At 45.1% G+C, this 14,757-nt stretch overlaps 1 protein-coding gene across 1 annotated transcript in view; it reads left to right on the plus strand.

Moving 5' to 3' along the window:
- The window catches only part of CC2D2A (coiled-coil and C2 domain containing 2A), a 148,744-nt gene that overhangs the window by 54,994 nt on the left and 78,993 nt on the right, over nt 1-14,757 (plus strand). The window contains exons 9-12 of the mRNA XM_047090984.1: nt 1,316-1,452; nt 2,549-2,680; nt 9,856-10,065; nt 11,232-11,338. Of these exons, the coding sequence (XP_046946940.1) occupies nt 1,316-1,452; nt 2,549-2,680; nt 9,856-10,065; nt 11,232-11,338 (586 nt within the window). The remainder of the gene's footprint in view (nt 1-1,315; nt 1,453-2,548; nt 2,681-9,855; nt 10,066-11,231; nt 11,339-14,757) is intronic.

Genomic DNA, 14,757 nt, shown 5'->3' on the forward strand with positions numbered 1-14,757 from the left:
ACATAGCAGGAGATCAGGAATAATAGTAATTTCTGTTACTGGTGCTGTCGTTCTTGTCACTGTTTGGAGAACGGTTGCCAAAGTCGAGTGTGTTAGCCAATGTCAAGGCTTCTACTTACACGTATTTTTAATCTCTTCCTTCCCTGATCTAATTCTGTAAGTATGATCATGCGTACACAACATATAGGCATATGTAGGGTGGGCGAGTGCTCAAAAACGTTCCCTTGAAAAGAGTTGAAGACCCCTGGGATTAGTGATGGGCCCCCGTCTAGCCATGTGAGGGGTGGGGAACAGAAAAAAAGGTTACAACAGTGGTTTGCCCCAGGTTTTCTAAGGACTCCGAGGTAGGTTCTTCCAGAACTACTGGCATTGGTTGCTTTTTTGCGGGGGAGTTTGGGAAGCAGAGTATCCAAATGGCCACACACAGGAGAATTGGCAGATTCGAGGATTTGGCGAGGTTTAGAGTGAGGTAATTATAAACAAAAGTGATTCTCCACCTTTCCTCTTAGCTCCCAAATTGGCTCCGGGCCCTCACAAATCCACCATCTTTTCTCATTTCTCCTCTGGCCTACTCTGCCCAAGCAGGCCCAGGGATCTTTCTAGAACTGAGAATCTGCCCGGTCACTCCCCAGGTAGAGCCTTCGGTGACCCACCCCCCTGGCCAGAACCCACTGCTGCTGGTGGCCTGCGAGGCCCTCCCTCCACCCTACTGCCCTGCACTGCTCACCACCCACTCAGTGCCCGCCCTGTGTTCCTCCTCCTCCCCTGTTCCCTGGGACACTCACACCCCCAGGTCCCCATCCCCAGCTCCTTCCTTCTCAACCCTCAAGTGCAAATGCATCACCTCCAGAGAAAATCCTCCCTTGCTGCTCTGTTTCAAGTTTATCTCCTTTTTTAAACTTCTTAACTTACAAAGCATTTTCTCATACTTTACCTCATTTCATTCTCCCAAGAACCTTGTGAGTAGATACTCTCATCCCTTTTGTACGGAAGGAAAGAGTTCAAAGAAGGGCCCGGCCCTGGTTCTTTCCACCAGTGAGCGATGAAGCATGTCCTCTGATTTGAATACCGCCGTCCCCGTGCTTTGCCACACTGGGGAGTTAGGTGTGGACTTATTTCATGATTCCGCAACGTGATATTACGGGTGAACACATTCCTCTTTTCCCTGGTTCTGCTTCTAGAAGTTAACATGGAGCATTTGTGGCTTCCAAGAATCTAAATGAAATCTCCAGTAGTTGTTTGAAGTCACCAAATTGCAGCTGCGAATGTTTAGGCTGGCACCAATGTTGCTTTTATTTGCTTCTGACCTATCTAGTGCCTACGTATAAAAAGCTTCCCGAGAACGTACAGCCCAGATATCTGGAAGACGAAGGCCTGTACATCGGCACAAGACTGGACGTGTCTCGCACCTGTCAGAACATCATGGAGAACAGGTTGCTGACACAGGAACCCGTAAGCACGCAGCCAGTGTCCACCCCCCCCCCGTCCTCCCTGTCCCCCGGTGGGCAACTCTTGGAGCTGCTTCTTCCTGTGGGGACAGTCACATCATGCTCATTTCCTCCTGCCTGTAGACAGTGGTTCAATATTTTTATTTGTCTCTCAGTACGTTTGGCGATCCTCAAACCGCACAACCTCTCCCCCCGCTTAAAACCCATCTTCCGTTGGCTGGGCTCGGGATTCTCCTGCTGAGTCAGATGTCCACAACCCTCACGCAATTCACAGAAATGTTTAATCATCCACGGATAGAAGGTTCTCCGTTGTTTTGCTCCTATGGTTTTTTCCCTCAATTTTTCATGCATAGAAAATACATTTCTTCTGAAGCATCCCCATAAGCTTTTTGTTAACGCTTTTTTGGAGGGGAGTGAGGACTATATCTTAATTGTGGGGGGTGTTAGTGACGACTCAGTTACTAATGGAAACGAGGCTTTTATTTTTTTTATTTAAAAAATTTTTTATGTTTATTTTTGAGAGAGACAGAGAAAGAGAGAGTGTGTGAGCAGGGGAGGGGCAGAGAGAGAGGAAGACACAGAATCCGAAGCAGGCTCCAGGCTCTGAGGTGTCAGCACAGAGTCTGACGCAGGGCTTGAACCCACGAACCACAAGATCGTGACCTGAGCCAAAGTTGACACTGAACCAACCGAGCCACCCAGGGGCCCCAGAAATGAGGCTTTTAAAGATCTATTGGGACAGGGGAAGGTGCATGAAATGTGTGTGTCGACCCAGAATTTTCTTGCAAGTGTTGTTTCTTTTGTAAGCCATTTTCTGTCCAGTTAGAAGAAGACGTTGGGACATCTGGGTGGCTCAGTCAGGTAGGTGTCCGACTTCGGCTCAGGTCATGATCTCACAGTTTGTGAGTTCGAGCCCCACGTTGGGCTCTGTGCTGACCGCTCAGAGCCTGGAGCCTGGCTTCGGATTCTGTGTCCCCCTCTCTCTCTGCCCCTCCTCCGTTCTCTTTCTCTTTCTCTCTCAAAAATAAATAAACATTTTTTTTAAATTAAAAGAAAAAAAAAAGAATAAAATGTTGTCCATCCCTCTGCTTGACCTGCAGGGAAGAAGGTGGTTCGGAGACGATGGGCGAATCGTAGCACTGCCAAACCCCATCAAGCCATTTCCTTCAAGACCACCGGTGTTGACACAGGAGCAAGACTTCAGGGCAGAACTTGAAACATTGTATAAAAAGGTAAGCCCACCTCCCCTTTTTTTAAAAAGTTTATTTGGAGAGAGAGAGAGAGAGAGAGGGCAAGCCCACGTGGGGGAGGGGCAAAGAGAGGGAGAGACAGAACCCCAAGCAGGCTCCGCACTGTCAGCTCAGAGCCCAACGCGGGACTCGATCTCACGAATCCGTGAGATCACAACCTGAGTCGAGATAAGAGTCGGACTCTTTTTTTTTTTTTTTAATTTTTTTTTTTTCAACGTTTATTTATTTTTGGGACAGAGAGAGACAGAGCATGAACGGGGGAGGGTCAGAGAGAGAGAGAGAGAGACACAGAATCGGAAGCAGGCTCCAGGCTCTGAGCCATCAGCCCAGAGCCTGACGCGGGGCTTGAACTCCCGGACCGCGAGATCGTGACCTGGCTGAAGTCGGACGCTTAACCGACTGCGCCACCCAGGCGCCCCAAGAGTCGGACTCTTAACCGACTGAGCCACCCAGGCGCCTCCACCTCCCCATTTTTAATGCATGAATGTGCTTGAAAGTGCTTTGTTCTTTGGAGAGCCTGGAGTGCTAAGTTCATAACATTGTACTTTGGTTGTTTAAGTTTCTCTACGTCACACATAAAGAACAAACAGCAGGCGTGTTATATAAGAACAAGCCTACTATGCTCACCTACTTGCTTCTCAAACAAGGAATGAGCTCCCAGGTAGGAATGGCTAAGTCAGTGACTTTATCTGCGTATCCAGGTTAGCTGGCTTTATTTTTCTTCCTTTTTCTCTGCCATCTCACATATGCTGCAGGATTATTTCCCATTCATTGTCTCTTTATTATAGAACTGGAGATTTTCTATCCTTGCAAATCCTTTCTACTGTGTTTTCTTAAGGCCAGGTAGCAAACAGCTTGACTTGAGTCCTGGCACTGACATTCACAGGGCAAACTTGGCCCTTAATTTCTCTGGGTCACAATCTCTTCATCTGTAGGATGGACATAATAACAGTATCTGCCTCTATGATGATTGTGCAGATTCGTTGAGACAGTACATTCAAGTGCTTGGATCAGAGCTCAGTAAGTGCTGGCTAGTGTTAAACAGGCAGAGTTGCCTGCCTACGAGTTTAGTTATATTACTCTTGCTTTCCTGAACTGCTGAGCAAAGATCACCACCTTCAGAAACCCATGTAGTTTTGGGGCACCTGGTGACTCGGTTGGTTGGGCGTCCGACTTTGGCTCGGGTCATGATCTCGCAGTCCATGAGTTCAAGCCCCACATCAGGCCCTGCACTGACAGCTCAGAGCCTGGAGCCTGCTTCAGACTCTGTCTCCCTCTTTCTCTGCCCCTCCCCTGCTCGCACTCTGTCTCTCTCTCAAAAATAAAATAAAAACATAAAAAAAAAAAAAAGAAACCCATGTAATTTTATGTTTGTAATATTTCACCATGGATACAGTGAAACAGAATGAGGGGATTTAATGATCATTCCGTAAAGCAAGACATGGGTGCGAGTCAGGGCATCTGAACTGCCCTACTAACAACTACTTCATGACTTTGGGAGGGTCCCATTTCCTTAATTAAAAAATAGGAATAATAATAGTCCTCTCTACCTCAGAGGATCATTGTGAGTATTAAGATAATGTAACTGTATGCCGTTTTAAAAATTTTTTAACATTTATTTATTTATTTTTTTTTTTAATTTTTTTTTTTCAACGTTTATTTATTTTTGGGACAGAGAGAGACAGAGCATGAACGGGGGAGGGGCAGAGAGAGAGGGAGACACAGAATCGGAAACAGGCTCCAGGCTCTGAGCCATCAGCCCAGAGCCCGACGCGGGGCTCGAACTCACGGACCGCGAGATCGTGACCTGGCTGAAGTCGGACGCTTAACCAACTGCGCCACCCAGGCGCCCCAACATTTATTTATTTTTGAGAGAGCATGAGTGGGGGAAGGGCAGAGAGGGAGACACAGAATCTGAAGCAGACTCCAGGTTCTGACCTGTCAGCAAAGAGCCCAATGCAGGGCTCAAACCCACGAACTACAAGATCATAACTTGCCCCGAAGTCGGACGCTCAACAGACTGAGCCATCCAGGTGCCCCTGCCCTTTATTTAAAATTACGAATTTCTGGGGCACGTGGGTGGCTCATTCAGTTAAGCATCTGACTCTTGATTTTGGCTCAGGTCATGATCTCAGTTTGTGAGTTCAAGCCCTGCGTTGAGCTCTGCACCGACAGCTCTGAGCCTGCTTAGGATTCTCTCTCTCCCTCTTTCTCTGCCCCGTGCCTCCTCTCTCTCTCGCTAAAAAAATAAATAAATCAACATTTTCTAAAAACAAAAACAAAATGTGAACTTCTATAAAATATTGTTGTTATTACAGACAAGTTTTAATGAGTGGCTACTTTGTGCCCAAACGTGATCATGGGAGTAGATTTGCAAAACAAGCACAAACCCAAGTCACTGTCCATGAGGGATTTGTCATCTGTTTGTTTCCACGCCAGATCTGTGACCTAATTAGTGCTCGAGATAGTCTTCCCCTTGGGCACATATCCAGCAATATGTCAGTCTCCCTTCACTGCTCCATCCATTTCAGCAGGACACATTGATATAATGAGACTCTATGGGTTATAATGAGAAAATAGAAGAGTAAATACCACAGAGGGTGGAGTATTAGGGGAGCCAATTAATCTTACCTGTCTGCTTTAGAAGTTGTCAGCTAGCTGGGAAGCTGGGAACGGCACGGGGTCAGAGAGGGATGCAGGCATCAGTCGCACTATGGGAACAGCCGGACAGCAGAATGCCATGGGAACCCAAGACCGGATGGGCTTCCTGTTCCGTCTCCCATGAATTAGGTCCTCGCCTGGACACAAGCCTGGCGAGTTCGCCATGGGGACGGCTGAGGAGAACCCACGAGGCCGGTAAGCAGGCTTTCGGGAAAGAGCTAAGAAGGGGCAGCAGAGAACCCAGACCAATGGCTCTTGAGCTCCAGCTGGCTCTCTAGTCACATTCTTCCTTCTCTCTGGGGAAGAAGCCATGAGGATGGACAGCGGGGAGAAGCAAGGTGGCTTCTTCCCGATGCCTGTGAGACGGGAGATCTTCCCATCTTGTGTGCAGAAATGGGGAAGTCAGGAAAGAGAATAGTTCCACTAAGAGGGGGTTGAGCATCCAGCATCACAGGAGCCAAAGAAGTTAGAGAAGGGAGAGATCCAAAGGGACTGGAGGCTCCCAAGGTCATTTCTTAGAGGGTCAGTCTCCCTTCACTGTTCCATCCATTTCAGCAAAGTTACATGGCAAAGTAGGAAGGATATGTTGGAGTGTGTGAGAAGGTGGCAGAAGGCTTTAAATTAGAGGGAGGAGATATTATACCCCCTCTCTGATCCCCCATTACACGTTACCTGCTAAGTTCGCTGTTGAATTGTATACCTCGTTCTTTTTTTGGAGTGTCATTGTGGAAACTTCCAGTGATTCAAAACATCATGCATTTCTTTCTGGATTGGTATTTTCACAATTTTATTTACTTCCTAACTTTTGCCTTTTCCTACATTTATTCAGATCTGTCCAATGCCAAAACCTGTTCTTCCACTGTTCCATGTCACAGGCTTGCCTTTAAGAACAAACGTTAAATGCGTATGGTCTATATTTTTAGCCCTCTATCCAAACATACCTTCCATCTGGGAGTTTTGACATGATGCGCGAGCAGAGAAGGAGACGAACGGGCAGAAATGGCTTCATTGACAGGTTATTAATGCATCTTCTCTCTCCTTCCCCCACTCCCCTGAAAGTGACTCAAGGGCAAAGACGGGGTTTTCTTCTTCTCTTAGCCCTAGCACTGAGCAGGAGGCTGGCACGCAGGGACACCTCAATCAAAGTACAAATTGAATATTATTAAAATGATTCAGCTAAGCTGAATGTGTCTAGAAGAGACCCCCCTCCTTATTCCTTTCCTCAGCTGTCTCTCCTGCAGAACAGTGGCTTTCCTGGGGTCTGGCTTAACCCTGGCATCCAAGTGATGGAAAACCAAGTCAGTGTGCCAACTGGGAATTGGCAATTCTTGGGGCCATTAATGGAGCCTTGGTGAATTTATGCTTCAGAGCTCTTAGGCTCAATGCTCACCCAGCAGGACTGACCAAATTCATCCCCCATTAGTATTTGGTAAAAATGTAATATTCTACTGTTCCTAATTTAAGACCTCTGTTAGAGACCACTAAATATAGATTAATACTAGGGGTGCCTGGGTGGCTCAGTCCGTTGAGCGTCTGACCCTGGATTTAGGCTCAGGTCAGGAACTCAAAGTTTGTGAGGTTGAGCCCTGTGTCAGGCTGTGCGCTGACAATGTGGAGCCTGCCTGGGATTCTCTCCTCTCTCTCCCCCTCCCCTGCTTGCGTGCACTTGTGTGTGCAAGTTCGGACTCTCTCCCTCTCTCTCTCAAAATAAATAAGTAAATGTAAAAAATAGATTAATAATAAATAAATAAATTAGAGAAATACAAAAAGAGATCCGATATTGTGCAAAGAACAAAATTAAACTTCAAATGAGAAAGAATGCAATCGAATACCTCTTAAGAAGGAACTGTTCCAAAACTTCAAAAATAAAAATGCGAAGAGTGCATTGCACATATGGCATAAACAATATAAAATGCAGTTTGCCTAATCCTGATAGCAAAGTAGGGTTCGGGTTGTTGAAAGCATCCCAACAGCCTCCCTCCTTCCTCCCTCCTTCCTCCCTTCCTCACTTCTTCCCTCCCACCCTTCCTCCCTTCCATCTTTGCTTCCTTCCCTCCTACCTTCCCTCTTTTATTTTTAATTTTTCCATCCTTAAGCGAAAGTCCACTATATTCTCAGTTGTCCTAAACTCAGGGAGTACAGAGGTAGCAACATTCAAACAAGGCCTTAGCAAGACCGCCCCTAGCATGGGGTATGGGTAAATAGAAATGTCACGTGTTAGAGATTCTGTGAGGGGTGCCTGGCTGGCTCAGTTGGAGGAGTATGCAACTCTTGACCTCAGGGTTGTGAGTTTGAGCCCCATGTTGGCCACAGAGTTTACTTAAAAAAAATAAATAAGTAAAAGGTTCTGGGATTTGAAGTTGGCATGACATTCCTGAGGGACATTTGTGTAGGAGCCTCCCCTTTGCAAAACTGCTTACCGTTTTGAGGCCTTTACCGTGATTCCAACCTCCTTGTTAATTACCACTTGAGAAGATTAGCACTTTCCCCTCTACCATCCTCACCAATGTTTCCCAGGCATTGGTCACCTACTAGGCTCTAAACTCTGCATTCACCAACACTCTTTGGTTGCAAATGACAGAAGCTAATGCAAAACTAACTTAAGCAAAGGGAGAACTTGGTGGCCCACATAACTGGGAAGGATCTGGAGATAAATCAGAAAATGAAAGGAGGGGATTTAGGAACCAGGACCTCAGGGGCTGAGACCAGGGGCTCCATGATGGCAGTCTCACTCTCCACCTCTCTTTTCTCTGGTTCTCCTTGAATGTTGACTGGTTTCACTCCCTCGTATTGTAGGCAGGCCAGAATTCTCCATGTGTTAGGAGGCATGACCCTTGATAATCTAAGCGTAACAACTCTAAGGGAAAGGATCTTATCTTTTCTCCAAGATTCATATTATCAATACTAAGGACAAACTGGTCAGTTGTAAGTGGGACCTGTGACCCCCACCTCATGCCCAGAAGATGGGAATGAGAAAGCTTTCCAGGAAGACCAGAACAATGGCTACTGAATCTCCTGCAGGTTCTGGGCTGGATTCAGACTCTGTTCCTCTTATTTCTCAGGGCAAATATAGAAACTTGTATGTTAATGCCACCAATGATTATTGTTTTTCCATACAACTTCTAAATTTCTTTCTCCATTGGCATTCATCTCCGCACACACTGAGAACATTGGCAGATAATCCATTTGCATCACCCTTGATAGTTTTGGTTTTTGGTTTTCAAATGGAAAGGGAAGAATCAAATCAATTTCAAAATTAAAATGCTATGCCCTACAAATATTGTTTATTCTTAGAAGAAATTGTTTCTGCTGTTTTCGGATAGTTCTCAGTATGTGGGAAAAGAAAAATATAGCAAAAAGGAAGACGTGGAACCAGGAGTCTTTCCCCTTAATAGGAAGAGAGTTGGGGTCTTTTGAGCAGTTAGCTCAGTGACTACCAGTAGTCTTAGAAGTTTTTTTTTTTTTATGTGGTTGAGCTGAGCCTAAGGCAGAGACCATCAGCAATCATTTGAACACGGGCTAATGGAGATTTGGGGAGGGACAAATGAAGTACAATGACTTAGGTCACACTTCAAGCAATGCTACCCACATACCAAGAAGAGTACAAGATGGAACCTGAAAGCCACACCTGAGTGATCTCATAACTCTGGAACCCTTTGGCAAGGGGAAGGACAAAACAAGAACCAGCAAGAGCAAAGCAATGAGAGATGAATTTTCTATTAGGTCTGTGGAATGATGTTTACTTGTACATGTCTTTGTGAAACAGAAATTTTTGTAATTAATCCCGGTGATCATAAGACACATATTGGCCACATGCAGATTAAAAACTTCTAGGACAAATGCAAGTTATAATTGAATACTTTCACCTGAACGAAAGAGAAAAGAATTATGCCTCTATTGGTGCAGTCGAAAGTGTAAGGACATTAATGATCAGAACCAGGGCTTTTATAAGGCACAAAATATGAACCCAACAGGCATGGTCTCCCTTCCCTATAAACCCAAATGGAGACTCAACTCAGCATATTCTGGAAGGTACTGAGATATATCAATCCATTCCTACTTAAGCCTACCATTTGTAAACACATCCTAATTTTATAAGAACATTTTTTTAAGTAAACTTCACTCCCACTTTGGAGCCCAACATGGGGTTTGAACTCATGACCCTGAGATCAAGAGCTTAACCACCCAAGTGGCCCAAAAGGACACTTTTTTTTAAGCAAAAAAAAATCTGTCGATCTTCTCATCAGAGACAGACTAAATGTTATTTTACAGGAGAAAACTTGTTATTTTATTAAAATAAATAAGGATACAAAACATGAGTAGTCTACTAATCTGGGGAGGGGTGGGAAATATGAAATTGAATGGCTGAAAAGAAATAAACTCATATATTCTTACTTGTGGATCTTGGTGCACCTGTTGTCCCACTGCACATCACAGCATCATTATCCAATAAGTGCTTTAACTGTGGTCCCCCCACACTCTGCTCTCTTTGACAGGCGGTAAAATATGTCCACAGAAGTCAGCACATGATTGGGTCTGGAGACTCCCCAGGAAATTTCCAACTGGACATTGATATTTCAGGGTTAATCTTCACTCATCATCCCTGTTTCAGCCGCGAGCATGTTTTGGCAGCCAAGCTGGCCCAGTTATATGACCAGTACCTGGCAAGACACCAGAGAAACAAGGCAAAATTTCTTACTGACAAGGTACACTCTTCCATTCTTACTGTCGAATTGGTTCTTCTGATGAGCCCAAGCAACAAAGACACTTTCCTGCAGCAAACTTTCTTGCGCCTCTTTCACATGCTCCCTTGGCCTAGGATGTATGATAGAGTGTTCTACCTACAGGCAAAAGGAGGGATTTGGCAATGTACGTTTAATGTGTGAAAATTCGGTGGCACACAGTTGGCTTAAAGAGAAAAGTTTGTGCAAACAGTGCAAGTAACCTGACCTCCCAGGAGCGGGCATTAAATGGAAGACATGTGGCTGTGTCTTGCTTGTGTGACCTCAAATGCTGAGACCATTCATGGCTTGGGCACCTCTCTGTCCTTAGAGACATTCTCATTTTCACATGTACTTTCCCATAACATGGTACCCAAACACAAGTCAGTTGTTTCAAATGATGCTCAAAGATATGGATCTCTGGCATTTACATGGGCTTTTCTTGCTTAATTTTGACCATGGGCAACTTTCCTCCCATGCCTTGGCTTCAAACCTACTGCCCAAATAAGAGGTAACTCCACCATACCTCCTTTTATGAGTCTATGATTTTATGATCGATTCACAAAAATATCACTATATGTCCAGGACCCAGAAAGGTCCGCTTTTAGCCTTGAAAGAAACCTTATTTTTGAGACACACACATAAAAGTGACACTTGTCATGAGCAATTTGATTATCTGGGCTACAGAACAGGGATGGACATACACTGTTCTTTATTATTCCTTTTCTTTTTTAAGAATAGAAGAAATAGGGGCTCCTGGGTGGCTCAGTCAGTTGAACATCTGACTTCGGCTCAGGTCATGACCCAGGTTAGTGGGTTCAAGCCCCACGTCGGGTTCTTTGCTGACAGCTCAGAGCCTGGAGCCTGCTTCGGACTCTGTGTCTACCTCTCTCTCTGCCCCTCCCCTGTTCACGCACTGTCTCTGTCTCTCTCAAATATAAATAAATATTAAAAAATTTTTTAAAAGAATAGAATAAATAGCTCTCTGTCAGAGTTCATTTTGGTGAAAGTGTGGGAACAGCTGGATGCCTGAACACCCATTCACAGACTTGTTGGCATCATTTTGCCCTGGAGAAGTGGGTGGTTTGGGGCATGTAATTTGCAGTAGGCAGTAGAGTTTCTAACTCAAAACTTTTATCCATTTTTTTAAGCTCCAAGCTCTAAGAAATGCTGTTCAGACAGGACTTAACCCAGAAAAAACTCATAAGTCTCTTGATACGACCCAAAAAACTATCAATGAGTATAAATCTGAAATTCGGTGAGTATAAGTCTGTCGTTATAACTTCTACTTTTTCTTCCCTTGTTAGATGCATGCTTGTTGAAAGCTTTTTTTTTTTTCCTCGGTTTTTCTGAATGCACTGAATACATGAGACATTGAGCCAAATGAAATAATGAGATGTATCCATCATATTAACCCCAAATTTGAAATCCAGTAAAAGAATGAGGATGTGGATATTGTGACTCACACACTCCACTGATGTAAATGAACATTGCTACAGCCACCACTTTAGAGAGGAGCCCGACCACACGCTAGCAAAGTGTGGAAAGTGCCCACAAGCTGGGACGCAGAAATTCGGGATTTCATAGCATCGTTTACAAAAGTAAGGAACTAAGAATAACCCTATACCAGAACAAACACGTCTGGTATAGTCTTCCACTGAACATCTACACCACAGTTAAACTGACTTAGATCTCTGTGTACCAATATGGATAAAACAACATTGAATGAAAACATCCAGGTGTTAGGAGGAGACTCGCCGTGTGATATGGCTCATGAACCCTAAAGAATACCCAACACAACGCTCGTCTGTTGTAGGCACACCCGTGTGTGGTACACTCGGACAGAGAAGACACAGGTGCCGGCTGCTTCCTCTAGGGAGGGAGAGAAGGGAATGAAACTCAAGAGGTCTTCACCTGTAACTATGACATTTTGGCCAAAAACAAATGGCCCTGAGTAAATATATCAAAATGTGAACAAGTGTCCCAATTATTTATGACATATATTTTTCTATTTGGGGGCATTTTTCATAATTAAAATTCAAAAATTAAAGCCTGATTGTTGCCAAACAAGAAGGAAATGCAGAATGTAGAAGGTGACTGTCTTCTGGAGTCCCATCCCTCGGGGAAAATCACGATAACAGATTTCTGCCAGTTCCTCCACCTGTACGTACACGTGTATATACTCACGCACACGTACACAGATGTGTTTATGTGTTTGTATTTTGTTTAAGGAACCATTGCATTTACCATCTCACAACTTGTTTTCTATGCAACATGCATCTCAGACCTTTTCTTCTTGCAGGACATCTAGGTCCATATCATTATGTAAAGGCTGACATTATATAGATGCTGTGTCCCCTGTTGAGAGGCATTTGTACTGGTCCTATTTTTTATGCTGAAACTGTGCTCTAGTTGACATTCATGTGTGTATATATATTTATGTACCTGTACATTTCCACGGGATAAATTCTTAGAACAGGAATTAATAAATCCAGGACTTTAAATTCATACTTTTCTTTTTACAACCAAGCCTTCACTTAGTTCTTCCAGCAAAGTGGAAATTAGTGACGTTGAGATATTGTCATTGTAAATGCATGAAGAGTATATTTTAAAACAAAAATTCTTGGGGCACCTGGGTGGCTCGGTCAGTTAAGCATTTGACTCTTGATTTCAGCTCAGGTCATGATTTCACGGTTAATGAGTTCTGCTTTGTCAGAGCCTACTTGAGATTCTCTCTCTCTCTCTGCCCCTCCCCTGCTCGCACTCTCTCTCCCTCTCAAAGTAAATAAACTTTAAAAAAATAAAATGAAATGAAAATTCTTATTTATGCTAAAACAAAAAAACCCAGCTGGCAGCCTCTTTGTGAAGATAATTTTTGTTTTCGCATACATTGGGTAAGAAAAGGGACAAAAAGCTGTTCTGAATACAGAAGTGGTTTTCTATGGACTTGTATTTATTAATCAGCATTTGGAAGCTGGCAGAACGGTGTGTAAGGTGCACAGACCCGTGGGTGGCAGAGCCAGTGTGGTCTTTCTGCTGCCCGTGGGGATGAACAGCTCTGCGGTTCAGCATTTCTGGCCCCGTGGAAGAGTGGGTTTTAGTCTTTTACTGATGTTTAACTATTGCTGAAACCAGTTCAAAGCAGACGGCCTGTTCCCACATGTCCCCTCAAGCGGGCCTGTGTGCGGCTGCTGACCTGACCAGAGGCCGGGTGAGCCCCCGCTGGGCATCGGCCGAGTCAACAGCCAGCACAGCTCCACAGCGAGCATTTTCCATCATTTTCCATCTTCTTTTCTGTAAATGGCATCACGACCGCGTTGCTGGCCCTCTGAGCTGCAACCAGCTGGACGAGGAAGGAAGCACCTTGTGGGTGCAAGACAGGGAGACATTGTATTTCACTCTCCCTACTGGCTCTTCACCCTCAGACCTACTCAGACTTGAACATGTAAAAATTCTGCCACCCTAGAGCCCCATCTGGCTACGGCTTTCTCTCTGTGTTTCCCTTCACAGCCAAACTTGTGGCAAACATGAACGAGTCTTTCTGCTCGGCTCCCTCCCATCCCGTTCACTGGAACCCGTCCTCATTCACCCACCTGCTTTTCCTCTGAGGCGATCTGGCCACGGTCCCTGGGGACCTCCGTCTTGCCAAGCCCCTCCTGCTACCTGGCCTCTTGACAGCGAGGGGCCTTGTCACCAGAGGGGCCTCTTGTGATGTATTTCTTCCCCTCCCCTCCCTAGGCCACCCTCTCTTGGATGTCCGCACCCCTCTCCTTCCGCCTGTCCTTCCCACCATCCTGCCTCTATCGTCCTTCTCTGCCCAGCTTCTAAATGTTCTAAGTCCCTCACAGGGCTTTTCTTTCTCTTTTCTTTATTAATCTGCATTTCCTCCTGAGAGGAATCCAGTCCCGTGGTTGGAAAGATCATCCAGAGAGGCCAGTGAACTCCCAGAGTTTCACCTCGGGGCTGACACCGCCATCCACACTCCGGACCCCGTCTGCACCAAGTTTCAGAAAAGTGTTACCTGACTCCCCGGGCAAAACTGCCTTTGCCTTTTCCTCCAGAGCCCTGACCACAACTGGTCATTAAATATTCTTTTGCGATGCTTTGCTTCTGTAGCTCAGATGTCAAATTTTTCTTGCTAAGAGTTCATTTTTAGCATTTCTGAGAAACTGTTTTGTCAGGTACTAAAAAAGGAAATAGGAAATATGTCAGAAAGCCTCAACGTGTCCTAGAACTCAGTAAGATAATTTTATACCGCAGTTTTTAAAAAGAAGGCCGGGGAGGTAGCAGCTAAGGGCACAAGAACACAGACCACTTGATAGTGACAGGTAACACTTGGCGGACCACTTACCAGATGTTGGGCACGGTTCTAGCATTAACACTCCTCTCAACAACCCTGTGAAGTAGATTCTGTGAGCACCCCTAGCTTACAGATGAGGCAGGGAGAAGTTAAGTTGTTTGCTAGGCCAGCTCACAGATGAGAGACCCAGGGTCTCAACCTACAGAGTCAGGTTCCAACATCTGTGCCCTTAACCACATGCTTCCCTGCTTCCCAAGAAGCATGTTTCTTAGTTCAGTGCTTTCTTGTTTCTGTGAGGTCTTCAGAGAATCCTGAATCTTGGCCACCCAACCACCAACTGGCTGTCGTCTTCTGCCATCTTCTTTTTCCGGAGCCAG

The sequence above is a fragment of the Lynx rufus genome, unplaced genomic scaffold (genome assembly GCF_022079265.1).
Source record: "Lynx rufus isolate CCGP_SWC_20201006 ecotype Redwood Valley unplaced genomic scaffold, mLynRuf1.p SCAF_3, whole genome shotgun sequence".
In the NCBI taxonomy this organism is placed as follows: domain Eukaryota; kingdom Metazoa; phylum Chordata; class Mammalia; order Carnivora; family Felidae; genus Lynx; species Lynx rufus.